The sequence below is a fragment of the Periplaneta americana genome, chromosome 8, assembly GCF_040183065.1.
Source record: "Periplaneta americana isolate PAMFEO1 chromosome 8, P.americana_PAMFEO1_priV1, whole genome shotgun sequence".
In the NCBI taxonomy this organism is placed as follows: Eukaryota; Metazoa; Arthropoda; class Insecta; order Blattodea; family Blattidae; genus Periplaneta; species Periplaneta americana.
Genome location: NC_091124.1, coordinates 32955362 through 32982805, shown reverse-complemented (window position 1 = coordinate 32982805; position 27444 = coordinate 32955362). Strand labels below are relative to the sequence as shown.

The 27444-nt window shown below is 35.7% G+C and overlaps 2 protein-coding genes across 6 annotated transcripts in view; both read left to right on the top strand.

Moving 5' to 3' along the window:
• LOC138704634 (ras-related protein Rab-32-like) overlaps positions 1–12989 on the top strand; it is a 103446-nt gene extending 90457 nt beyond the window's left edge. The window contains exons 5-7 of the mRNA XM_069832721.1: positions 2639–2699; positions 7752–7935; positions 12343–12989. Coding sequence (XP_069688822.1) covers positions 2639–2699; positions 7752–7935; positions 12343–12470 — 373 coding nt within the window. The 3' untranslated portion in view covers positions 12471–12989. The remainder of the gene's footprint in view (positions 1–2638; positions 2700–7751; positions 7936–12342) is intronic.
• Positions 12990–16792: 3803 nt separating this feature from the next.
• Cep164 (centrosomal protein 164) overlaps positions 16793–27444 on the top strand; it is a 138466-nt gene continuing 127814 nt past the window's right edge. For all 5 annotated transcript variants that reach the window (XM_069832716.1, XM_069832717.1, XM_069832719.1 and 2 more), the window contains exon 1: positions 16793–17039. In XM_069832716.1, coding sequence (XP_069688817.1) covers positions 16964–17039 — 76 coding nt within the window. In that variant the 5' untranslated portion in view covers positions 16793–16963. The remainder of the gene's footprint in view (positions 17040–27444) is intronic.

Genomic DNA, 27444 nt, shown 5'->3' with positions numbered 1-27444 from the left:
GGGGGCTCCGCCCCCTAAAAACCCCTGTTGGGGACTTAGTCCCCAAATCTTCGTGCAATTAATTTATAGTAATTAACCGGTCCATCACCTTTGGGTTGAAGGTACGACTTATATTTTATGAAGTGTTCTTTATGGCTTTAGGGGGTTCCGCCCCCTAAAGCCCCTCTTGCGGACTTGGCCCCCAAGCCTTCATGCAATTAATTTATAATAATTAACCGGTCCATCACATTTGAGTCGAAGGTACCGGTACATTTTTTAATAAATCACTGAAAAACAAATGTGAATATACAGGATGTGGAGTGTGTACGAAATTATTATTATTTTTGGCGCATCATTTTTACGTAAATAACGACAAATAAAAACTAACATGCCACATAACATTATTTTAAGAAATACAGGAAACAAGCATGAATAATATTCACCATTCTTAATGATCGTGGGATAGAAAAAAAGTATGGAATAGAAATTACATACAAATGTGCGTGTAATAAACAATAAGCAAACCATCTTCGATTAATCATTTCAAAACAACGTGAATATAGCGTGGATTGTGTAGGAAAATAATGTGCATCATTGTTAACTTATGAAAACAAATGAAATTTAACATGGCATATAAACACTATTTGAAGAAAGATATGAGATGTTAAGTAATATTCATCGTTCTTAATGATCTTCGAATGGAAAATAACAATGAAATATGTATAAAATAGAAATTACATACAGGTGAGCATATAAAAAAGAGTAAGTAGAATCATTTATTTGATTAATAAGCTTAAATTACTCCAGGTTTAGTGTAAGAGTGGTCTATGTAACGAGTACCGGATACTAGGAAAATACCGTCATTGCTACCAATTCTCCATCAACGTCGTTATCATTATCATTATAATCATTGTTGCCTCATTAATGAGTAACCGTCATTGCCACCCAGCACAAAACATAATTATTCAGTTTAGGGGTACGGTATTTACATCTGACCAGACCTCTTGAGCTGAAAGCAGGTTAGAGAAGAAAGCTCTGTTAAGTAATGTAATGTAATGTAATGTAATGTGATATTAGAGCTGCAAAACACGCTCTAGACTTGATTCTCTGCTATCTGCAAGAGAGGTTACTGAAATGTCATTTGATACAGCCGTAGCTCAAGGTTTCGTGCAACGTAAAGCCAGGATTCGATTCCGGACAGGTCTAGATTTGTGCTAGATTATCATCGTTACCACGATTTTATTGCCATCTATGCTACCACAATTGTCACCGTTGTTGCTTGCTTACTTACTTACTTACTTACTTACTTACTTACTTACTTACAAATGGAGGTTCATTACCGCCCTCACATAATCCCGCCATCGGTTCCTATCCTGAGCAAGATTAATCCAGTTTCTACCATCATATCCCACCTCCCTCAAATCCATTTTAATATTATTCTCCCATGTACTGTACGTCTCGATCTCCCCAAGTCTTATTCCCTCCAGCCTCCCAACTAACATACCATATGCATTTCTGCATTCGCTCATACGTGCTACATGCCCTGCCCATCTCAAACGTCTGGATTTAATGTTCCTAATTATATCAGGTGAAGAATACAATGCGTGCAGTTCTGCGTTGTGTAACTTTATCCATTCTCCTGCAACTTCATCCCTCTTAGCCTCAAATCGTCACCATTGTTACTACAAATGTTGTCACAATTCTCGTTATCGTTGCCAAAGATCTTGTCAGGATTGCAATTGTATTCTTGTCATCGTCACTTATTGTCATATTACAATTTTCATCAAATTTACTTCAATTATTGTAATATCACAATTCTTTGGTCGGCGGAAAAAGGCGCATAAGTAAAAAAATAATAATTTTTCAGGAGAGACTTTCTTTTTAATTTAGGTACTCTTAAATGAATATAAGTATAATAATGAAATTCATGTATGTTAAAGTAAGACCCTTTTCAATTTAAAATACAAGAAAATTTATTATTTCAAAAATTAGAAAAAATATTAGACTTACGTGATTAGGTACAACAGAAAAATCGACTTTTTTTTTTTACTTGTATGCCTTTTCCCGTCGATCAAAGAATTTTTGTCGTACTTACTACGACTTTCGTTATACCGCAATTTTTGTCATATTACATTTTGTCATAATACAGTTCTCGTCATTGTTATGACAATTTTCGTTGTCGTTACTGCGATTTTTGTTATCGTTACCGCTATTTTCGTCATCGTTAACGTGATTTTCGTTACCATTAATGCAACTTTCGTTATCGTTACCGCGATTTTCGTCATCGCTATCGCTACTTTCGTTATCATCTCGATTTTCGTATCGTTATCGCAAATTTTGTTGTCTTTATTGTTTACAAGGTCATCAGATCTGTATCATGAACATAGACCTTACTCGTAATTTCTTCTCCTCACAATCATGTTTATTTTCATCATTATCCTTCTCGTCGTCATCGTCAGCGTTATTTTTCTCTTTCTCACATCATTCGTCTGTAGTTGAAAAATCATTCTTAATGTGAAAATATAGTAGGCCTAATTGTATTATTTTATTTTATTAATTATTTCCCTGCTGACATGAAGTTCGTCCTGCGAATCCTACAGCGAGAACACTTCATAATAGAATATGCCTGTGAGAATTAATTGAACTATTTCTTTTCCAGAGTTGCTGCAGCCGTAGTTTTCGACGTCTCCCGCACCCAGACCTTTCAGTCTGTTACCAAGGTTAGTAAGAGAGCTTGCAAGGTGCTGGTATAGTTATTTACAGTATGAGTATCGTAACGTTTCATATTACAATACTAGTTTGATAACCAGTCGAGTATTGTTATATGAATTTACCATAAGTATATCGTACAACGTTTTATCCACTTAAATTGCAACAGGTGCACTACCAAACCTGTGTACATTTATTTCTGTTATCGTATAGATTTTCAGTTATAACCATTTCTTTTATTGGTGTCTTAAGCTGGACACGATGTACACTATAGATTTTAATAGACAACTTACAATATGAGTTATAATATACATACGTTTAATGGTATCATAATAGATTGCATGTTTTAATAATAATAATAATAATAATAATAATAATAATAATAATAATAATAATAATAATAATAATAAATAATAATAATAAATAATAATAATGGTTTTATTTAAATTGGCAGAGTTAAGGCCGTAACACTCAACCAGGATTAAAACTTGCTTACATAGTTGAACATACAACTGGATCGGAATTAAGTAATTACATAATGATACAATTTAGGTACATAATTAGATCAAAAGAGGTAGTTACATAAAATTTACTTCATAAAATAAAAATAAACATAGTGGAATACATATTAATGTTGTTAGAATCAAATACGAATCGCATAAAAACAGAAGCCGATAATTCAATAAAAAATGTGCACAGTAAAAATAAAAATAAACACATTAGTATACATATTAGTATTAGATTACAATTAAGTAGGATTCACATAATTAAACCAGAAACCGACAATTGAATAAAATGTACACAAAAAAATAGATTAATAATAATAATAAAAAACAACACAGTGGGGTACATATTGGCGTTAAGTGATAAATAAACACGATTTACATGATTACACAATAAAAATAAGAAACAAAAAATAAATTAAAATAAATACAGTGGAACACATTCCATTAGATATTTGCAACGCGTTAGGTCTGGCAACTCATCATAAGATATTTTTCTAATTTACATTCAAAGGAAATTAAAGTTCGGCAGCCCTTGACTTCAGGCGGCAAAGAATTCCAGTGACGAAAAGTAGCAACAGTGAAAGATGAAGAATAAATAGATGATGCGTGGAGTGGTATTTCTAGCGTGTTATCATATTGTGACCGAGTATTTAAGTTATGATACCAAGAAAGACTGTGGAATCGGATGTTTTAATATATATTTTTTTCATATTGCGATGCAATCTAATATATTTTAATTTTGTTACGTTTATTTATGCACGCTTTAACATCTGCACTGCCTGCTTGAACGCATCCGATGGCTACTTATACTGTCTGCTCATAAGACCATTCTAACAATGCTTTCGCTGAAATAATAGGTAGCAGCACAAATATAAGTACTGTGTTCATCCGTATGTGTGCACCAAACTATAGGGGAGGGGGGAGGGAATGATGTTCTATCTATTTTGTGCCAGTGTGACATATTGAAGTGTGTTAGGAATAATAACCATCAGAAACTTGTATCAGAAATTCTTGTGGATAAATTCGTGAAACCTCTACTTAGTATTGTAAGGAAGTTCCACACATAGAAAGTTTTCCGCTTTTCTTGTTTTTTCAAGAGGAGAGAATATAATGGATTAACGAAGAGGAAGAGGAGGAAGAAGAAGAAGATATTAGAGTCTCGCAAATTACTGCGAATTGACAGACATAACACAGTCCGCTCAAATAATTGCTAACAGATTAAGGGAACATGGTGAATACGAAGTATATGAGGAAGTTCAATGTCTTTCTACGGAAGGATCTACACGGCGTGCTGACATCATAATAATTGACCGAGATAAAAAAAAAAACTGGTCTCATTCTTGACCCTACAGTAAGGTTCGAAATTAATGAAGATCAACCAAATCAGGTACATGAAGAGAAACGCGCTATTTACCTTCCATGCTGTGATGATCTCAGTCATAAATATAATATTCAAGATTGGAATGTCATTGGACTTGTGTTTGATGCTCGAGGAACAATTCCCAAATTTACATTCGAGATCCTCAGAAAATTAAAGGTTCCTGAAAAGACTCTTCAGACAATTGCATCAACCATTTTAAAATCTTCATTGAACATCATCAATCACCATCTCTATTCATCTTTATAATATTCAATGTATATTATTTATTTTCAATAAATTTTTATCGTTTTGATAGCTACCACATCTTGTCGCAGAATATATATATATATATATATATATATATATATATATATATATATATATTTTTTTTTTAAATTTCATTATGCATTTTTAACATTAATTTACATTTTCTTTTTTGTTCATTTGAATTGATTAGGATGCCGATATTTTAAATCCAAGTTTTGGACGGCTATCATTTCGATTGTGTCTCTCTTTAATCAAATACTACAAACATAAAGCATAGGACCTATATCCACAAGCGATTTCACTGGCCGTTAAGAGCTGCCAGCTAGCGACAATTTTTTTTTCTATTAATGTTACATGTTTGACCATTGAATGAGCAGACACTGTAAGCAACCATCGAATGCATGGATGCGTTCTAGGAGACGGTGAACATCCTGGTCATATCGCATGTTAGGATCTGTGGGTACACCAGTAGGCCGCTGTTACTATTGTTGAGTTCCTGTTTTTGTTGTGTGTTGTAGGTGGCTTGTGTTCATATAACTGACTATGAATTTTGATTAATCTTTATGATATTGGTGATTGAGTCGGTGATCAACCATGGCATGTAAATTTTCATTCCGGCATTTGTCTTTTGTGACTGAGGGAAACCACGAAAAACCGCAATCAGATTGGTCGGGACCTCCTGAATGCGAGTCTCTAACGTTACCCTCTGAGCCAACTCGCTTCATACATTCTAACATATTATATTATTATATTTTAAATATATATGTTTACTATACCACAGTGTGTTTAAGATTTATATAGATATTTTGCATTTTTACAAGAAAGTAGGTTTATAGATTTTAATAGATCTTTGAAGTATCCTACATTTTATTAATTTTTATAATTGCAGAAAAAATATCCTGTGGAAATATATATTAAATGGATAGATTAATTTGTGTTATCGTGCCAATAGGATACTGTTCTAAAATAATAGTATTACAACTTACAAGGGAACTGTTATTACGTTTATGTAGAAATCTCCTCTCAAACTGTGAAGATAGATCGCAACAATTTACTTGGCATGTTACATTAAAAAACAACGACTCTTATTTCTAAAGATTAGTTGATTTGCAATCCTTCGTGAATCCCTACCATGTCACGTGACATGCGAGCAAGGTCGTGTGCCTAATCCACAGCATTAGCTACTGCTGTACTCTAGTCAAGAGTTACTGATTTTTGATAACTTTTATTGTAGTCTTAATTTCGCAAACTTATAGTTAATATTAGCAGTTTATTTTTATTTTTTAATATTTTCAGTATTAATCCACAGTTTCGATTAAGAGAGAAGTTTTATATGATATTCTTATTGAATTTGGTATTCTCAAGAAACTAGTTCGATTAATTAAAATGTGTCTCAGTGAAGCGTACAGAAGAGTTCGTATAGGTCAGTTTCTGTCAGATACGTTTCCAATTCACTGTGGGCTAAAGCAAGGAGTGCACTATCACCTTTACTTTTTAACTTTGCTCTAGAGTATGCCATTAGGAAAGTCCAGGATAACAGAGAGGGTTTGGAATTGAACGGATTACATCAGCTGCTTTTCTATGCGGATGACGTGAATATGTTAGGAGAAAATCCACAAACGATTAGGGAAAACACGGAAATTTTACTTGAAGCAAGTAAAGAGATAGGTTTGGAACTAAATCCCGAAAAGACAAAGTATATGATTATGTCTCGTGACCAGAATATTGTACGAAATGGAAATGTAAAAATTGGAAATTTATCTTTTGAAGAGGTGGAGAAGTTCAAATATCTGGGAGCAACAGTAACAAATATAAATGACACTCGGGAAGAAATTAAACACAGAATAAATATGGGAAATGCTGTTATTATTCGGTTGAGAAACTTTTATCATCTAGTCTGCTGTCGAAAAATCTGAAAGTTAGAATTTATAAAACAGTTATATTACCGGTTGTTCTGTATGGTTGTGAAGCTTGGACTCTCACTTTGAGATAGGAACAGAGATTAAGGGTGTTTGAGAATAAGGTGCTTAGGAAAATATTTGGGGCTAAGAGGGATGAAATTACAGGAGAATGGAGAAAGTTACACAACAAAGAACTGCACGCATTATATTGTTCACCTGACATAATTAGGAACATAAAATCCAGACGTTTGAGATGGGAAGGGCATGTAGCACGTATGGGCGAATCCAGAAATGCATATAGAGTGTTAGTTGGGAAGCTGGAGGGAAAAAGACCTTTAGGGAGGCCGAGACGTAGATGGGAAGATAATATTAAAATTAATTTGAGAGAGGTGGGATATGATGATAGAGAATGGATTAATCTTGCTCAGGATAGGGACCAATGGCGGGCTTATGTGAGGGCGGCAATGAACCTCCGGGTTCCTTAAAAACCAGTAAGTAGTAGGTAGTAATCCACAGTTAATTCCCGATTTACCACGCAAATCGTCTGTAGCTGCATTTAGATTGGCAACAGGCCATGACTGTTTGGCCAAACACCTGCATAGAATTGTAATATATCAGTCCCCTAACTGCCCATTGTGCAACTCAAATCAAGAAATGGATTCGGAAGACCTCAAAATCTGTGCTTCAATGGCTGACCATGACAATATCTTTGAAAAATATTGGAGTGCAAGAGGTCAAATGACTTTGTCAAACGCCTGGCATTAGAAAACAACAACAACAACAACATGTATTTGCAGTATCAATAATGTCTGGAGTCTGAGGGGAAGTTTCCTTATGAACAGGTTAACAATTCTGTCATTAGATGTTAACAATTTTTTCCGAGAAATTTGAACTTTTTTGGTATTGTGAAGCATTTGTAATAAATTGTAAGTAGTTACAGTACTGTTGACAGTAAACTTCAGAAATGACTATTAGGAATTCTACTGTCTGTAATTTTAGTAAATATACTTTTTGTGGTCTGTTGACTAGTGGTTGAGTGACTTGCGGGAGAAAGTAACCCTGCACGACGGCACTCCTGTCCCTGTGGTTCTCCTGGCCAACAAGTGTGACATACAAGGCATCGAAGTCGCGACAGAAACGATGGCCAAGTTCTGCAAAGAAAATGGTATAGCTGCCTGGTTTGTGACGTCAGCCAAGGAGAACGTTAACATCGGTGAGTGTGAAACATATGTTGTAAATAAATTACTTTGTACTCTAGTTATCTCAAGAGTAATACACGTCGTATAAATTCGTAGCGTTTTTATTAATTCCAAAATGATTTATGTTTTATATAAATAAAATATAACCCCAACATAACAGACAACATAATACGCAAGACAAAACACAACCACAAAAAACAGAAGAATACAACACAAACACAAGAACACAAAAAATATATCACACTAACATACGAAAACAAAAACACACATAAAATTGCAACCTCATTCAAGAAATTAAATTACAACATCGCATACAGAACAAATAACACTCTACAAAAACATCTCAACACACAAACAACACAAACAAACAAATACAACCACACAGGCGTATACAAAGTGAAGTGTAATACCTGCAACAACTTCTACATAGGACAGACAGGCAGATCATTTCAAACACGTTACAAAGAACACGTCACAGCCGTAACAAAATTACAAAACACCTCCACATATGCAGAACACATCACAAATGCCAACCACACCTACAGAGACATCAACACAGACATGGAAATACTGCACATCCAACCAAAAAGCCAGAAACTAAACATACTAGAACAATATGAAATATACAGACACACTAAAACACACCCCAACGATATTCTCAACACACAACACAATTTCAAAACACATATACTCTTTGACTCTACACTACGAACGCACCCACGCAGAAAACAAGTGGCGCCAAGACCAACAACGACCAGTTCTGAAGATTACCCATAAATAGGTCGAAACATGTAAACAAAGTATGTTAAAATTTAACACAAGAAAGTCTTATCATACATATTCTGAAGTGATACAGTGTTAAAAGTTGTGTAATCAAGATGTATAAATAAAATATTAAACTATTGAATATTATTTCCTCTTGCATACTTTATGATCGATTCGATTCCACGCTTGAAGAAATCCCGTGGTTTGGGGATGAAGAAATCTTCAAGTCTGTTTTGAAGAGCAGCTTCGCTATTAAAAGAGATTCCTAGGAAAAGAAAATCTGACTGAGGAAAATCAGAAGAATGCGTTGTATCTGGAATATCCTCCCAATCGAGCTCTTGGATAACCACTTTTGTAATGTCAGCAGCATGTGATGCTGCAAAATCACTTGATGCAGTGTTCCCTGTAATTTTTCTTGAATTGCGACCTCAAGGTGACTGATTTTTTGAAAATAAATAAAAGCTGTGAGTGTTACATTTCTCGAAAGCAAGTGAAGAGTGTAAACCAAGAACCTGGTAAGTGCAGTTTTTTTCTTTCAATTTTTGGTTTCCATATCATAACTCATCTATGTGCCATTGCCCTTTCACCCAAGAAACGGCTATATGCCACAGTATATATTTTGATGTACCGAAGTACATATGATATTTCCATGCAGATATTCTGCGTTATCATTTGATGAAAGAGTAATGGAACGGAGAAAAATTATCCGGCGTGGCTTAGTGGATAAAGCATCAGCACGTAGAGCTGAAAACCCGGGTTCAAATCCCGGCGCCGGAGAGAATTTTTCTCCGTTCCATTACTCTTTCATTATATGCCACAGACTTCCGTTTAGTTCATAGCTTCCCCACAGAATGGAAGTTCTGCTATGTCTTTCTGTAACTTGGAATACATTTTGTCTATAACTCCTAAACAACTTTTTGGCACTTAGCAGGTTCTTTGGTTACACTCTTCAATTCATAGTAGATGACAGCTTCTTTGTCCCAGCAGATGCGCAACATTAGCTTGAGTGGATGGACAACATCTTTTGTACGGAAGTCTCAGCCATTCCTTTCTGTTCTCGATGTTGATGTAAAGACACAGTTTTTCGTCACCAGTAACAATTTGGGACAAAAACGATCGATGTTGTTGACGAGTTAAACTATGACGCTCAAGCACAAATGAAGAGTCCACTGCAAGAATGATGGATGTCATTTGGAATACATTTTGCAGGAGAAGCAATTGAAAGTTTGAAATGCTTAGCACTCAAAGCTTAACTGTGATTTTCCGATCATTACTGGACTATGACTATCAGTGTTAATGCCATATAACTCTCTATGTACATTCTATATGTCTTAAGCTATGCATTGACAGTCTTGGTTCATTTTCGACAAGAAAGTGACATCCATCATTCTTGCAGTGGACTCTTCAAATGTACATTGCCATATAGGCCTATCAAAACGTACATTGCCCATATAGACCTATCCATTTTTTTTAAATTTGCCCAAGGAATGCAAATGCCGTACGAGTCCACATCTGTGGAGTAACGGTTAGCGCGTCTGGCCGCGAAACCAGGTGCCCGGGTTCAATTCCCGGTCGGGGCAAGTTACCTGGTTGAGGTTTCTTCCGGAGTTTTCCGTCAACTCAATATGAGCAAATGCTGGGTAACTTTCGGTGCTGGACCCCGGACTCATTTCACCGGCATTATCATCTTCGTCTCATTCAGACGCTAAATAACCTAAGATGTTGATACAGCGTCGTAAAATAACCTACAAAAAATGCCCTACGATGGTTGGATGGTCACAATCATATTGGCCATTGACTGACGCGGATCATAATAAATGAAAGCATTTAGATGGTCTTCATCAAAGCCGTAAGGTGTTTTTAACGTGGAGAATCATTCTTGTCAAAATAGTCCTCTTTGAAACAAGATAATCAGTTTCGTGCCGTACTTTCCCCGATAGCGTTCTTCTCGTAAACGGTACAAATGGTTCTAACGGCCTTCAATACATTTGTTCCTCGGTTAAGTTCAAACAAAAGGATATTGTGTTGGAAACTGTCGGTTTTTTCTATTTGACACACTGTTTACAATATTTCATAGCCATATACAAAGTCATTTAAATTATGGTATTATTCTTTGGGGTCACCATACTTCTGCTCAAGCTCTTTTCATATTACAAAAGAAAGCTTTAAGATTAATTTATGGAGTACCAAATACGACTCATTGTAAACCTCTTTTTATAAGGTCACAAATCTTGACATTGCCGTCTATGTATGTATTGGCCTGTCTTCTTTACATTCGGAATAACATTAATAATTACATAGCATGTACTTCTGTTCATAAATATTCTGCAAGAAATAATACAAATTTATATATTGACAAATGTAAATACAGTATTACTCAAAATAGTTTTTTATTCTTTGCTTTTAAATTATTTAATAGTCTACCTGTTGATATAAGGAATCTTCCATTCCGAATTTTTAGGACACGAATTAGGACTATATTATTGGCAAATCCATTGTATGATGTCGATGAGTTTTTTTAATATTCATGTATCTTAATTTGTATCCATTGTATGATATCATGTATTTTTAATTGTATATGACGATGCCATACATGTTCCACATGTTTTTGCAAAATAAACTATCTATCTATCTATCTATCTATCTATCTATCTATCTATCTATCTATCTATCTATCTATCTATCTGTCTGTCTGTCTGTCTGTCTGTCTGTCTGTCTGTCTGTCTATATATCTGTCTGTCTGTCTTCAGTCCACAATTAAACATAAACTTTCTTAAAAATTAGAAATTGAAAACGTATTCAATAATGCAGTACCACTGCCTGCTGGATCACATCCTATGGCACCTAAAGAAATTTCGATACGATATTATATCGTTTTCCGAGGACTTTACCAAATATGGCGAGGTGGAAAGCAATTTTCCTGAGATTAGTTTTTTAAAAGCATGTAAATACGACTTTTATAATATGTTCACGTTATTATTTAATATGAATTGATTTTAAATTATTCATATACTTTTATTTTAGAATATTAATAAGAATACTACACGAAAATAATGAAACTGCAGTTTATATGGTATTCCACAGCCTTCCTTATTATCCATGGATGCTGTCATTGTTACAATCGATATATATATATATATATATATATATATATATATATATATATAGGGCCAGTTACGTTTCATAATGTATTATCAAAAAAAGTATCAATTTTATTATAAATATAGCCTACATAAATATAAAATTTATAGTTTATTGAAGACATAGGAACAAGCTGAATGATGTAATGGTAACAGAGTAATAATAGGAGTTTATATGCAATGCCTCCTGTGTACACTATTTCTGTTGTTTCCTAAGCGAAGTTCTTGTAACACGGCAATATTTCAAATCGATAGCGACTTCGACTCAGCATTTCTTTTGCAGCCCAGTGTACTGTAACATTAAAATGACAAATGACAAATAACTTTCTTACAAAGGCTCTATTGCCACAAAACAAAAACGCTACGAACTTATACATCGTTATTCTACATACTATTCTTGAAATGTAAATTTATTATGCAAAAGGATAGTGTTTAGAATCACCTATATTAACTACTTGTAAAAATTAAGATAAAGTTAGTCGTTTATTTGAATTGTATTTTTTTCTTCCCTTTCAGAAGAAGCAATGTCATTCTTGGTTGACAAGGTGATCCATTTCAAAGCTCAAGAAACCAACAACGATGCCATAATTTTGCAAGACACAAGTGATCAAAACAGTAAATTGAAAACTTCTTGTTGCGGGTGATAAGTGCAGTAGCAGCAGTAAAGAAAACCTTACAACAAAACAACGACAATACCCACAATGTTGTTTTGATCTTGTAAATATTTTACATGATGTGATATGGATGTTACCAAGCAGAGATTGCGAACACTTCAGATAGCAAGGAATATTAGAAGCTATCGTGAGATCTATATTCCATTTTGAAGTGAGGGTATTTGTTTCCACAACGATAAGCAGGTGGACACACTTAGAATTTTATATTTGCTCTCATTTTTCATTTAATTTTGCAGGAGACAATCAATTCCTAAGTACGTTGCAATAGCCAAGGTACACACTGACACTGCAGCAAGGTGGACACAGTCCGTGCTTTCTGTTGTCACTTAGACTGTGATCACTTTTACTTGTGATAAACTTGTTTGCAGTTCATGATAATTATGTATTTTAAGGATATGACTTATTAGAATGTTGAATCTGTAGATATAGGCTTAGAGTGAATATAACAATGTATAAATTAATAGAAAGAGTAAATTTTCCATAAAATAACGCATTATTATTATATTGTTCAAAATCCTTTTCATTACCTTTGCAATTGTCACAATCTTTATATAATCGTAATTATCATTATCTCCTCCACCTCATCATCATCATCATCATCATCATCATCATCATCATCATCGTATTCACCACCACCGTCATTGTTATCGTCACCAACATAATCATCGTCCCATCATCATGCCGTCATCATTATAATCGTTATCGTATCATTATCCTCATCCCGTCATTCATTATCGTTCCGTCATTATCGTCCCGTTATTACTATTGTCCCGTCACCATTATCGTCCCGTCATTACTATTGTCGTCCCGCCACCATTATCGTCGTTCTGTTGTTACTAACGTCCTCCCGTCACCATTATCGTCGTCCCGTCACCATTATCATCGTCCCGTCATTATCATCGTCCCGTCACCATTATCGTCCCGTCATTACTATCGTCCCGTCACCATTATCGTCGTTCTGTCATTACTATCGTCCTCCCGTCACCATTATCGTCGTCCCGTCATCATTATCGTCGTCCCGTCATTACTATTGTCCCGTCACCACTATCGTCCCGTCACCATTATCATCGTCCAGTCATTACTATCGTCGTCTGGTCATCATCATTATCCCGCCACCATTATCATCGTCTCGTCACCATTATCGTCGTCCCTTCATCATTATCATTGTCCCGTCTCCATTATTGTCTAGTCATTATCATCGTCCCGTCAATACTATTGTCGTCCCGTCACCATTATCATCGTCCCGTCAATACTATCTTTGTCCCGTCACCATTATCGTCCCGTCATTACTATCGTCGTCCCGTCACCATTATTGTCGTTCTGTCATTACTATTGTCGTCCCGTCATCATTATCGTCGTCCCGTCATTACTATTGTCCCGTCACCATTATCATCGTCCCGTCAATACTATCGTCGTCCCGTCACTATTATCATCGTCCCGTCAATACTATCGTCGTCCCGTCAATACTATCGTCGTCCCGTCACCATTATCATCGTCCAGTCATTACTATCGTCCCGTCATCATCATTGTCTCGCCACCATTATCATAGTCTCGTTACCATTATCGTCGTCCCTTCATCATTATCATTGTCCCCTCACCATTATCATCGTCCCGTCACCATTATCATCGTCCAGTCATTACTATCGTCGTCCCGTCATCATCATTGTCCCGCCACCATTATCATCGTCTCGTTACCATTATCGTCGTCCCTTCATCATCATTGTCCCGCCACCATTATCATCGTCTCGTTACCATTATCGTCGTCCCGTCATCATTGTCCCGTCACCATTATCATCGTCCCGTCATTACTATCATCGTCCCGTCACCATTATCATCGTCCTATCAATATTATCGTTTTCCCGTCACCATTATCATCGTCCCGTCATCATCATCGTTCAGTCATTACTATCGTCGTCCCTTCATCTTAATCATCGTTCCGCCATTATTATCGTCGTATGGTCATTCATTATCGTCCCATCATTGTCATCGCCCCGTCGTCCTGTCATCATTATCATTCCATTATCATTTTCATCGTCCCGTCATCATCACTGTCCCATCGTCATCGACCCTTCTTTATTACAGTCGCATTATCATTATTGTCGCGAACTTCATCATGAACGTCGTCATCTTTACTGTCATTGTCATCATCTTCGTCATCATCACCATTATCGTTTTAATCATTATCCTTATCATCGTCGTCACCATCATTATCATTCAAAACTTCTCTAGGTTGTGGATCGTTCCTCCCTTCCCATGGTTCCTCTTTTACATTCTTTTCCGAATTTCTTCCTTCAATTTTTATCTTTTTTTCTCACATATCCAACGTCCTCTGGACACTTCGAGGGCACAGCATATCTTGACAAAATGGTGTCTGTTCGAGCTACAATAGTAAAAGTTTCACTCTAAGGTATCATTTATCCTGTCTTCGTAATTGCTTCTGTTCTTTTAAGGAATCTCATTTCCATTTTTTATGTTTTAATTGGCATTAACTTTCATTTGCTGCTGTGAATTTAATTCCTATAGGTTTTACTTCTCCCTTCCTTGACATCTTTCCTTTCGTCTTATTCATGATTTTATTACTTCAACTAGAACCACATTCTATTGTTCTGACTACATGGAGTAAATCGTAAATCAAGGTAAGAATACATTTTAAACATTTACAATGCCATGCAGACGTAAAGTAATAAAATAGCTCTGATGGTTGACATAAATTTCTTTGGAACCAAGCAGTGTCACACAGTAGCTGCAGGTTCTCCGTGATTCAAAGTTAGCTAGTGCACAGAAGAAGAAATCCTAAATTTAGTAATTAAAAGATTAACGTAATTCATATCGACAAGCTATAATTCATTTACATATTTGAGAACTAAAATAAGGGTCAGTATTTGCTGATCCGAAGCTGCGCTTGGGCATGAGTTTGATTCCCGCTTGATCTGATATCTAGTTGGGTTTTTTTTTCGAGGTTTTCCCCAACTACAGTATAAGGCGAATGTCAGGTCAGTCAATGAAGAATCCTCTGCCTCATTTCTCCAAATACTACCTCGCTATCACTAACTCTATTGATTTTTAGAGCAGTAGTTGATACAGCGTCGTTGAATAACAGACTACCGGTAAAATTCATAATGAAATTATATAAGTTTAAAGATATAGGCGTAGATAATGTTTTAATACTCGTGTTTAGATACTCAAGAGTTTGTGCATGGCCACTACAACCATTAAAAAGGATAAGAGGATAATATATGCATTTTTGTTTATTTTCTAAGGTTTATGTTAATAGCTGGAGATATACTTATTACTTGTATTTTATAGTACATCAGGTAGGCCTAATTTGGCGTGTTACCAAACTCCTTAAAAGCTGTAAGTTTTTTTTTATTGAAATCCTGGGAAATATGGCTTTCAAAGGAAAAGAAATAATGTTAAAGGAAATTAATTTTTATATTAAAATGGATCCACATATTCCATAAGATAATACAGATGTCACAAAACATGAGTTATTATACGATGTAATCTATGAGAGAAAAAAGGAATCTAGAATACTTTCCAAAAATTCAAGGAAATATTGGATTGAATGATGGTCCACAACACTTCGCATGGATGCAAGTAATTTATTTAGACCTATCTGTGAAATTAGTACACCGTTGAATTTCTTCTTTGATTATAGTATTAAATCTTTATAAAGAGCTGGATTGTTGAAACTACAGTAAATGACGCGCTATCGGTTTACTTGGCTCTGATTGGCCAGTTCCGATCGAGCTTATTGTTGAGTTCCTTCAGTGTAGCCAACACAAGTAGAGTTTTCAGCTTATAGAGCCAACATTAGTTTAAACGGGTGCCAGAAATAAATTTATGGAGAAAATGGAAGCACGTTTGAACTAAATACTAAAGTTGAACCGGTTTAATTTATACCAATTTTAATTTAATTTGGAGAATATGGCCCTAACCCGATTGACAAAAAATACGGTTATCAGATATCTGACAATATTAATTTTATGATTCCCATTGTAAATAGAAGTCGATTAAATGGTTAGTCGAATAATATGTGTATTCCACTGCCTATTGGATCGCATCTTATGGCTGCTTACACCATAAGATGCGATCCAGCAGGCAGTGGTATATTCAATTTATCTACTGAGCTAACGTGACCGTCATTTTTAGAACATATATTTCACAAACCTTTGTGAAGCTGTAGATGGCAGCACATTCCAGATCACTTCACAGTTCTCCTACTAGATGGCATGATAATGCGTAGTTCAATTTTTTTGTTTCCATCATTTGTTAGCTTTCGTAGCGTTTTGCAGTCCTCATCGGTAAACGTTAGGTGCGTTTGACATTGCACCGGTTTGTGATATTAACCATTAGATTTTGTGAGGTGGTGTGAAAGTCGGAAATTGTTTTAATGTATTATGAAAGCGCACAAACTAGTAGCGTTATTGTCTCAGTAAGATTAGTAGAAATGAAGCTACAAAATGAGTTGTTCTCCTTCGTCTCGTACCATCGTTTGTAAAGAAATTTTTGATGAAAACAGTGTTCCGTCAGAAGAAGGTAAGGCGGCTATTTTAAATATTTAAGTGCAGAAATAACATACTTTGTAAGACTGTCATTTTTGTTTCAAGCCATCTAATGTTCTGTTGATCACGTGGATATTTTAAGCCCATAGAGGTTCGTGTTATTTTCGTGAAATAATATATAGCAGTATTGATCGTTTCGTTACCTTCGGAAAGTCTTTAATGTCATGTTACGAAATCATGACATGCGGGCTTCGAAGGTACAAGTCTATCCGGCTGACAGGCTCATAATATTAGTCGCTATTCGTTGTATATTTCCATCAGTTCTTTGGAACGTTGCTTTGTCCGAAACATTCTGCTTCTGACTACAACCAATTCATTTGTATATCCTGTAATCTTGAACTCTTAAGTTGTTTTTGCCTGAATTTGTGGGCTCGTTGAATGTCATCCTGCCCGTGTAAGTTCATGAAAAGTATCGCCATTAAGGCATCAGCAGGATGGATGTAATCGTTCATAAAATGAAAGAATTTCTTACGCATTATGCGCCAGCTGTTAGAACTTACATTTCGTGAGTTTAGTGGCCGGGCACACGGAAGTCATGATGGGACTAGAGAACAGAATGACGGCAGGGATCAATATTAAAGCGTGCTTAACACCCTACTCCCCTCCCCGAAATTTCTCGGAGAAACGGACTGCAGCTTTGGAACCATTAAGATCGGCGCTGAATATGTAATGCTGTACTATTTTTCAATCTTCGGAGACATTTTATTTTATTCTATTGTGCAGCTGTGTAATTATATTAAATTATAAATACCGGTATTTGGTTTTGGTATGACAAACTGGAAGAAAGGAAAGTGATAGATAATTCTACAAAGGGTTTCAATCGCCCTGTTAGATAGTACGGCAAATTAGGCCTTCTATCCACTTAAATATTAAACTGAACTAATTCTGATGTTTGGAGACAAGAGTAAAGAGTTTTAAATAAAATTAGGTAAATGGTTGTCGAGTAAGTTTTTTGTAACAAACTATATACAGTACGTATGAATGACATTGATTTAGTCTTGCATTTTAGGCTCGATAGCACGACTGTGAACAGGATTTTTTAAAAGGGGTAATTTTTGAAGGGGATAAAACATTTTTTTTTTCATAAATTCATAATGAACTTCTTAATAAGCCTTTCATTAATTAAAATATCACTATTTCAAATAGTGTAGTCTACATACCTTCAGAAACTTATTGTAGGGCTTATATCATATTGAAATATTTCACTACTTCATTTTCTAACTCTCTAATTGCTTCCCAAATGGAAGGATTAAACCCCCCAAAAACCCCCTGTGCACGGCTTTGCCAGACGTAAATACTTTTCATCGTAATGGAAAATAACTGAAAATGAAGCAATAAAGAACATTTCCCTTATATAGTACAAAACTTGCCGTGGCTGAGTGGAAATTTGATTTCTTGCACGTAAATTTATCGGTTATCTCTTTAAAATGAAAATGGAGGAAACTATTTGTAATTCCTGAAGAAAATGCTTGCAGTACGACAAATGGAGTTTTTTTAATAACTATGTTGATTTCTGTAACGTAAAAATAAACTTTTCGTATTGCCTGTGCTCACCGAATTTTCAATTAAAATTAAATCGAAATAGTTTAAAAATACTATTTTTATTTATTTATTTTTTTCGTTTAACGTATTAGCATATCATATTTTTCTGTTTGCTTATAGAGTTTTAAATGTCTTAAAATCTTTTTTTATAACTTGAACTAAGCATCATTATACCCTCTGCGGTGGCTGAATGATCAGACCTTCAACTGTCACGCAGGCGGCCCGGGTTCGTTTTCCGGTCAGGCCTGGGATTTTTCATTGAAAAATCCATAGTGACACTTGTGGCGGACAAGGTCGCAGTTGGGGTTTTTCTCGGGGTTCTCCCGTTTTTCCCCATATTAAGCATTTAATCATTCCGTCACAATTTCCCCATTTCGTTATTCCGTAGCATTCCCCGATCGCCGGCTTGCGACGTATGGAGGGGGCTGGCCTAGGGACGAGTGGGGTTGCCTGCTCGAAATCTGGGCACACAGAGAACCTAAAGGCTCATTCACAATGAAAATTAAACATAACGTAAGCGTTAACTTAAGAATATAAACGTTACATTAAAATCAAGAAGTCATGCCATCATTCACGATGGGAACATAAACATAACCGCAAACATACTTGGTAACCATGGAAACATAACGACGCCATTTTCTCATATTCTGTCGTATACTTCAGCGCTACACGATTGTGTTCTGTTTGCAAATCACGTAAGCATAAGCATGAAAGTTTGGAGTTTGCAAACTTTCATGTTAACGTCTTACGGTAATGTTTATGTCAATGCTTATGTGAATCATTGTGAATGATCCCATTTGGTAGTCTGGGCGCAAACTTCTGTGTTTATGTTACGGTTATGTTTAATTTTCATTGTGAATGGGCCTTTAGTGTGTTCAGCCGGTGTGGGTTTGGGAATGCGCCACAAGAGGGTTAGCGCAGTAGATCTAAAAAGGTCGCAGTATTGGGCCATAGTGCCCCCGTCCGTAAATTCAATTCCATTCCATTCCAAGCATCATTATTGTTTTCGTTCTCTAGAATATTCAATTGAAGTGGAAGTGTAGAAATATTTCTTAATCTTTTAAATTTATTTTGAAATAAGCGTATCTTATTGTCTGTGCTCTCTGAATATTTAATTAAAATTAGGTTGTAGAGTTTATTTTCAATTTTCCAAGGTCTTGTTTAACGTGAAGTGTGCAATATTCATTCTCCGTTCTCTAACACAGTTTAAACAAAAAAAAAAAAAAAAAAAAAAAAAAAAAAAAAAAAAAACAGTTTAAACACAAAACCTAACTGTATATCATTTGTATTTTTTTCTTACGAGTTTAAAAACAATGTACGTGGCAATGACCTTCAACTTCATAACAAGCCAGATGAAGAGCTTGTTCAAAGCAACAGAGACTTCGTATTCCAGCTACCGAAAGACTGAAGTTAAAGACACATTGGGTATGTATAGTACGCCGAACATTGGTAGTGCAACGGATAAGGATATAAACAAACGCGTCTCGCTGCGTGTTTATGGAGTACAGTCAACTCCCGACATTCTTAAGTTATACTAGTAAACACATGCTTGAGCCGTGATGTTCATTTTCGTCGTGATCTTTGCAGTGAATAATAACGTGCATTCGTAAATTACGCAACTTGAACATATGCGGATGTCACTTGAAATGATTTTATATTGCAAGATATTCTTTTAGTAGCACATGACGTTATTGGCGCATGATGTAGTACAAGGTATTCCTATTGTCTGATACTTGTTTCTGTTTCATTAGGATATTGCATGTCGCTCAACACTGAAAACCCATTAATTTTCTGTGTAGGTAGTTCTCTAGAAATTCCCTAAAATGTAGGTTATTTAATTGGGATGTTGGCACTGAACATCATGGTAGGCTACACAAATCCATATTAGACGTCGAGTTAATATCTTCATAATTATCAGATTGTGACAGTACTGATTCTTCTGGATTACGTTCAACACATTCTGTGCCTTTTGGTATTGCAATGTCTTTCAGTGCACTGTATTTGTCTCTTTTACGTTTATGGTACACAATTTACATTATATGTAATGTCTATATGGACAGTGAAAATATTAGTTTCAAATATCCTCAACCATGTCCTGCAATATTACACGCTTGAGCGTCTTACCTAAGGCATTTTACCTCTGCAATGAACCTTCAATCAGCCACAAAGATGTAGTTATTTAAATAATTCGACTAGTAAGAGCAGTGATCGATAAGACCAGCGTTTCTCAAACTATGGTCCGCGGACCACCTGTGGCCCTCGAGGTTTGCCCTTGTGTCCTTCAAAAAAGACAGAAGAAAAAGTAAAATTCAAACGAATTGAGTATCACACTGTAGCTTAAAATCTGAGTTTGGAAATGATACATGGCAATCGAATTTCACTTTTTCTCCCAGTACAGACATTTTATGAAATTTATTACCCTACCCGTCTATCGACTTCCCACTCTACTCTCAGCAACAAAAGAGGGATTTAAAGCACTATATCCGTGGAGTTTCTCGACATCTTTTCCCTGCACATCTGGCGCCGCGTCTGTAACGCAGTCAGGGACCACCCGAATTCATAACAGAGGACCAAAGTACCGAATCTTAACTCAATTTAAAAATATAAGTACAATATACTGGTATTAAAATATGCTACGAAAATGATAAATTTGCTTTCGAAGGGAACAAGATTAAGGTGGTCCGCGGAACTGTTCTGACTTCAAAAAGTGGTCCCCACTTCAGAAAAGTTTGAGAAACGCTGGATAAGACTACTCACTATGACGGCGTCCCGGTTTTGACTTTCTAGAGGAAGAAGGCAGAGGATGCGTAACTACTGGGTGTTCATTTCAAAGTGTGTTATGACGTCGTTGTTGAGTCACCGATTTGAAGCGAGTTTCAGCTTATATGTCAGAGAAGTTGCCTATTATTCAAGGCGTTCTTCAATCTGAACTTGAGAACGTGTACGGTATAACTTGAACGTCGTAGCAACAGATGGCGGTCTGTACGGTCTGTGTGCTACCATAACCTCTTTCGAACTGTGTTTTGCGCCGGCAAGTCGTATGCAGGGTATTTGTTATCATCGGTTGCGTACGGTAACATTCCATAACACAAATCAAATACTCCGTGTCCATGTTGACCGTCGAAGTTAATGTCAACAAATAGGTAAGTAATCGTCTTAACCCTCTCCCCATATCCCGACAGTACGTATTTCCAAACAGTTCACATTCCTGCCACTACCGGCGTTATCGTACGCATCAGTACGTACTCTTCAAAATGAACGCCGTACTTGCTAGGCAACTTCTCTGCCTCCTAGGTAATACACCTTTGCGGAAGTGTAGGAAGATTGAATTCTCTAGGCTCATCGGCTAGCCACATGACGGCATACAGCGAGCCATGACACACTTTGAACTGAACACCCAGTATTTTGTATACGAACGTACCTGTACCTGCGCTGTGACGTCACATATACTTCGAATCAGGCAACTTCATTCCAGTTTATAGGTAGTTGAAATATGGAGCTTGTTGATTACACAGCGTTGCACCATGTAATTTATGTATTTTGAAATGCACATTTTTCTGAAAAACTATTCAAAACGCAGCAAAATGGTATTTGGCTTTTTTGTACCACTTTACTAAAGGAATCATCCAGTAGAATTAATGACGTTACTTACGGTTCACTCTGTATATATTATAAAGCGGATCAGAAACAGGACACACAATTTTGTAGAGATTATGTATCTTAATTTAAAAAATTAACATGCATTTTTTTAAGCTGAAAAATTGGCATTACTCGTTATTATATGTAGGGTTAAGTATACTTAATAATTACTTATCTGTACTCAACAAAAGATAATTCAAAATAAAGCTAACACAAAACTCAGCACTGTATCCAGTGTTCAATTTTGAATGGGACTTGCTCTTTGTATCCAGAGGTCATCATCACGGAGCGAATGTAGTACTCAAAGCATAGATAAACGAGTCGAAGCTTAACCAATTTCTTGCTACATGTGCTCTGCTAGAATCGTGTTGAAAATAGGCAAAATTACGAAATACACTCCCTCTCAATTAACTCAATAATAAGGGGTTCAAAATCATGGTCATATATCGATAATATTTTGTTTTAGTTTCTGACCTTTAATCACACTCTACTGGGTGTTCATTTCAAAGTGTGTCATGACGTCACTGTTGTTGGGGTCACCGATTTGAAGCGAGTTTCAGTTTATATGTTAGAGAAGTTGCGTATTATTTAAGGCGTTCCTCAATCTGAACTTGAGAACGTGTACGGTATAACTTGAACGTCGTAGCAACAGATGGCGGTCTGTACGTTCTGTGTGCTACCATAACCTCTTTCGAACTGTGTTTTGCGCCGGCAAGTCGTACGCTGGGTATTTGTTATCATCGGTTGCGTACGGTAACATTCCACAACACAAATCAAATACTCCGTGTCCATGTTGACCGTCGAAGTTAATGTCAACAAATACGTAAGTAATCGTCTTAACCCTCTCCCCATATCCCGACAGTACGTATTTCCAAACAGTTCACATTCCTGCCACTACCGGCGTTACCGTACGTATCTTCAGAATGAACGCCGTACTTGCTAGGCAACTTCTCTGCCTCTTAGGTTATACACCTCTGCGGAAGTGTAGGAAGATTGAATTCTCTAGGCTCATCAGCTAGCCACATGACGACATACAGCGAGCCATGAACTGAACACCCAGTATAAACGTCCTCTCGTATCATGAAAGGACACTTCACAGAGGAGGTGCTCAGGTTTATCGGAGCCCCAATATTGATTGATTTGAGAATTTACATAAACACGGAGTGGAGGTGCAATCAAGCCTCATCCTAAAACAGAAGGTTAAAGGTCAATCTCTTAGTCATGCATTCTTTGTTAGAAGCGCTTTCATAGTCACCTGCATAGCTTAGGCGGTAGCGCGTTTGCCTGCTGATCTTGGGCTGCAATCGGGTGTGGGTTCGATTCCACGTTTGGACTGATTACCTGGTTGGGTTTTTTCCCCGAGGTTTTCCCTAACTGTAAGGCAAATATGAGGTAATTCCTAGGTGAATTGTAGGTATCTCTCCAAGTAAATTACTAGGCCTATTTTGCTATCACCAATCCCATCCATAGTAAATAAACTGGTAGGTAATATAGCGTTATTTAATAATCAGCACTAAAAACTGCTGAGGACAAAATCGACGTTTATGTAACTGACATGATCGCCGTATTGTTGCTCGTGCATCACGATAACTTTGTAGGTTGTATTAGAAGATAGTAAAGCATAGGCTATTATTATTACATTCAAATTTCGCAAGTGTAGTTACTTCCATTTCACCAGTTTCCTTCTGCTGCAATCCAAAATTATTGCTGCACACATAACAGAAAATAACTGTCAGTTGTATGTGTCAGTACTAGAACTTCGAAACAAAGTTGGTAAAAGAAAATTCAACCTGACCTCTAGAAAATTACTATAATCCAGTAGCATATGTAGTAATAGGGGAAAAATGGTTAGGTTTCACTACCCTTAAGATATTAAGTAAGCTGATCCGGACTATAGTTCTTTACCGTTCAAATAAGTCGGTTCGTTCATGAATTACCCGACATCGCCAATATAGTAGGCGTGCCACCAGCGAATAGGGATTATAAAGAATGGACACTGAGCGAAATTTCCTGTGTTTTGTTTCTCTGTGCGCCAGTGTATAGTTCCACTTTCAAGCGCTAGAGGTTAGTGTAATCGAGCATACGCTAAGATAATAAATGAGAATAGAGTTATTTATTTGTCTATGGTTAAGACACAGGATCCAAACATCGCCTACCTTATTGCATAACCCAGTAACGCTTTGCTTCAAATAAATTCAAGTTAACGGCTTTTCCTTATTTCTCAGTGACAAACTAGTTGTAATAATATTTTATATTTCAGATATAATAAATTTTATTATAAAATAATATAATATATTATAAAATTAAGTATCGAATTCGTTTAATATTTGTATATAATATAATATAATATAATATAATATAGGTATATGGTTTTACTTCTCGTAAAAGTTTTGTTTTTCCATTTTCAGCGCTATCACATCATTACATATTTTAATTGTTGTTGGGGTCAACGTCTCATTATAAAGAAACTCTAGAGTCTAGACATTACAGTTAATGGCGGATGTATTATTTTATGGATCCAATTTATTTTATTTGAGTACATAATGTACCTAGATGTATTAATTGTATGTGTTATATTTCCGCTGTGTCGACTGCTAGCTGGTGTGATGTCAGCGCCAACTCTAGGGAGAAAGCAGAATCTCACGCTCTAGCTGGCTTGAAGGTCATTGAAATCAGTCCGGCTACATCAAAGGTACCGACGCGAAGTGCCCATTGTTTATAATCCCTATTCGCTGGTGCCACTAATTACTGTATATTACAAAATAAAAAAAGTGAAGATTTTTTACGAACTATGAAAATTTTACTAAAACATTATGCATTATGACAACTTTCTTGGCATTAATTTCATTCTGCACATCGTAAGTAGTGAAAATCCTTGTTCCATTACCGCTAGCAGAAATGGTTTACAATATGAAATTTTATATTTTCCTTACATTGGTGTTGTCTTCTAACACTATAAAATTAGTTAAAGAACAGTCAAAATCATTTTAATATTAACATTTATTAATGTTATCAGAACTTAAACTTACATTTTAGAAAATCTTATTTATAATACAGAAAGTTTGCTTAACTATGGTATCCCGGGAAACTTGACATGGCCTACTCACATCATTTCAAAACAACAAACGTAACAGTAGCAATCGATTGCTTTCTGTACCATATTGGTAAACCACAGCGTTTAGTTCTGAAGCTGTATTAAGAGATCATGGTAAATCATTTTGTGCGAGATCGTGCGTATTTGCTTGTTTTCCGCACAGAACCAATACGCGGTAAGTGTGAAATACCACATTCAGTATTCCCAACCTAACACACATAATTTCCCTCTTCTTACCGCTTAAGCGCGACATTCATTTTACTGCTTTAGGCTTTTAACATATTATTTTTAGAGACGTTTAACATAGTAATAATTATAAATTGGAAACTTACCACTGCAATTTCACCTAAATTGCAATGTTAATTATTGTTTTTAAATATTTGCAAAAATTAAGTAAAGTCTACTACTCCACGAAACTTATTGCATTCCTGATACAAGTAACATTAAGGAAGCCGTGAAAAAATCAACAAGATTCCAGATGCCGATGTTATTACTGCAATATGTTATATAAATAATATTGTTAAAATATTTAAATGAAAAATAAATAATTACATAACCTTACCGTTTGTTTTAAGTTCGCATTTATAGACTGGGGAAAAAAAAGACAGACGTATATCACGGCCTGCTGGAGTATAGTAAACACAGAAAACATTTTATAGCAACAATGTTGAAGAAAGATATTTTGGCTTTCCGAAGTTGCCGCCATTAAACAGAAACCAAGATGGAGATTTCATTGCAACTAATTAGAAATTCGTCTAAACAATATCCGCACAAAATAATGTACGATACACGAGCGGTATGTTTGTTTTCACGTTCTCGGAAATTAAAAAAGCTCAACTACGTTTCGCTTTTTCAATCTTTTCCTCGAACATGAAAACGTCAACATACCGCTCTTGTAACGTATATTACTATTGTTTTCTTTCATTTAGCATGCGTTTATGTTGCCATAGTGATGCTTGTTAACTTTTAAGGGTTCTTGCGAAACTCTATTTACAGAATTTTGTTTACAACATACAGGTTGTCTGAATCAAGCCGTTCATAAATTGTTTTAGGCATCACGCACAACACGACTAGGCATAGACATTTTTCATCGTTGAAATTCTCTAACTCGCTGCGCTTGTATTTTAGTTTTAATAATGAGTGAAAGCCACTAAAATAAAAAATAGATATAGGCCAAGCGGGTTGACTGATTAATATATTGAGTCATACGATGCGTTTGAGTAAAGAAACATTAATTTATAATACGCGGATCTCTCAAGATAGTTAATGGCTCTCAGCTAGAGTAATGGGTTTAGGAATATTTCGACTGTCTGTGAGGGTTCGATCCCCTCTTCTTCTTTTCATACTCTTTAATGTCGAACTCCGATAGCAGGTGATTATAGAAGGTTCTAGTTAATACTAGGTACTTCAAAACGGAAATATGTAATTGATGAAACATTTTAAGAACCAGAATGTTCCACAGCAGTAGCTGTAAAAGCTTGATTGATTCCTGTCTTCGGTAATTATTCACGGTTCGAATCTCTGAAACTCGTAACAGCAAAAGTGAATGATAGCGACAGAAGAATTGAATATAAAATAGGCTTATTCCAGCAAGCAGCATACGTCGACATGGTACAGCTCCATGCGGGTTATCATTGATCTCGTATGTCGTATACCATTTGGTATGTTACAGTCTCAATTCAACGTTTATCTTGGTGTACCCAGGTTGTGACTTTCTCTTTGTAGTTTTGCTAGAAGTGACATAGTCAGAATATCTTTATATAAATGAATAAATAAATGGTAAATAAAAATAAGTAAATAAATAAATGAATATAAATAAATAAATAAAAATAAATAAGAAATAAACAAATAAGTAAATAATAAATAAATAAATACATAAATAAAATAAATAAATAAAAATAAATACATAAATAAGTAAATAAATATCTACGCTGTCTGTTCTTTAAAGATACCTTCTTATTGTGTCCGTTATTCATTCCGAATGAAACAAAACAAATTAATTTAACGGATTTGAGATAACTTACGTATTAAGAAATAATATGGAGAAGAGTAAATGACTGGACAAAACACTAAACAATGAAAAACACGACTATAAGAAACGTTG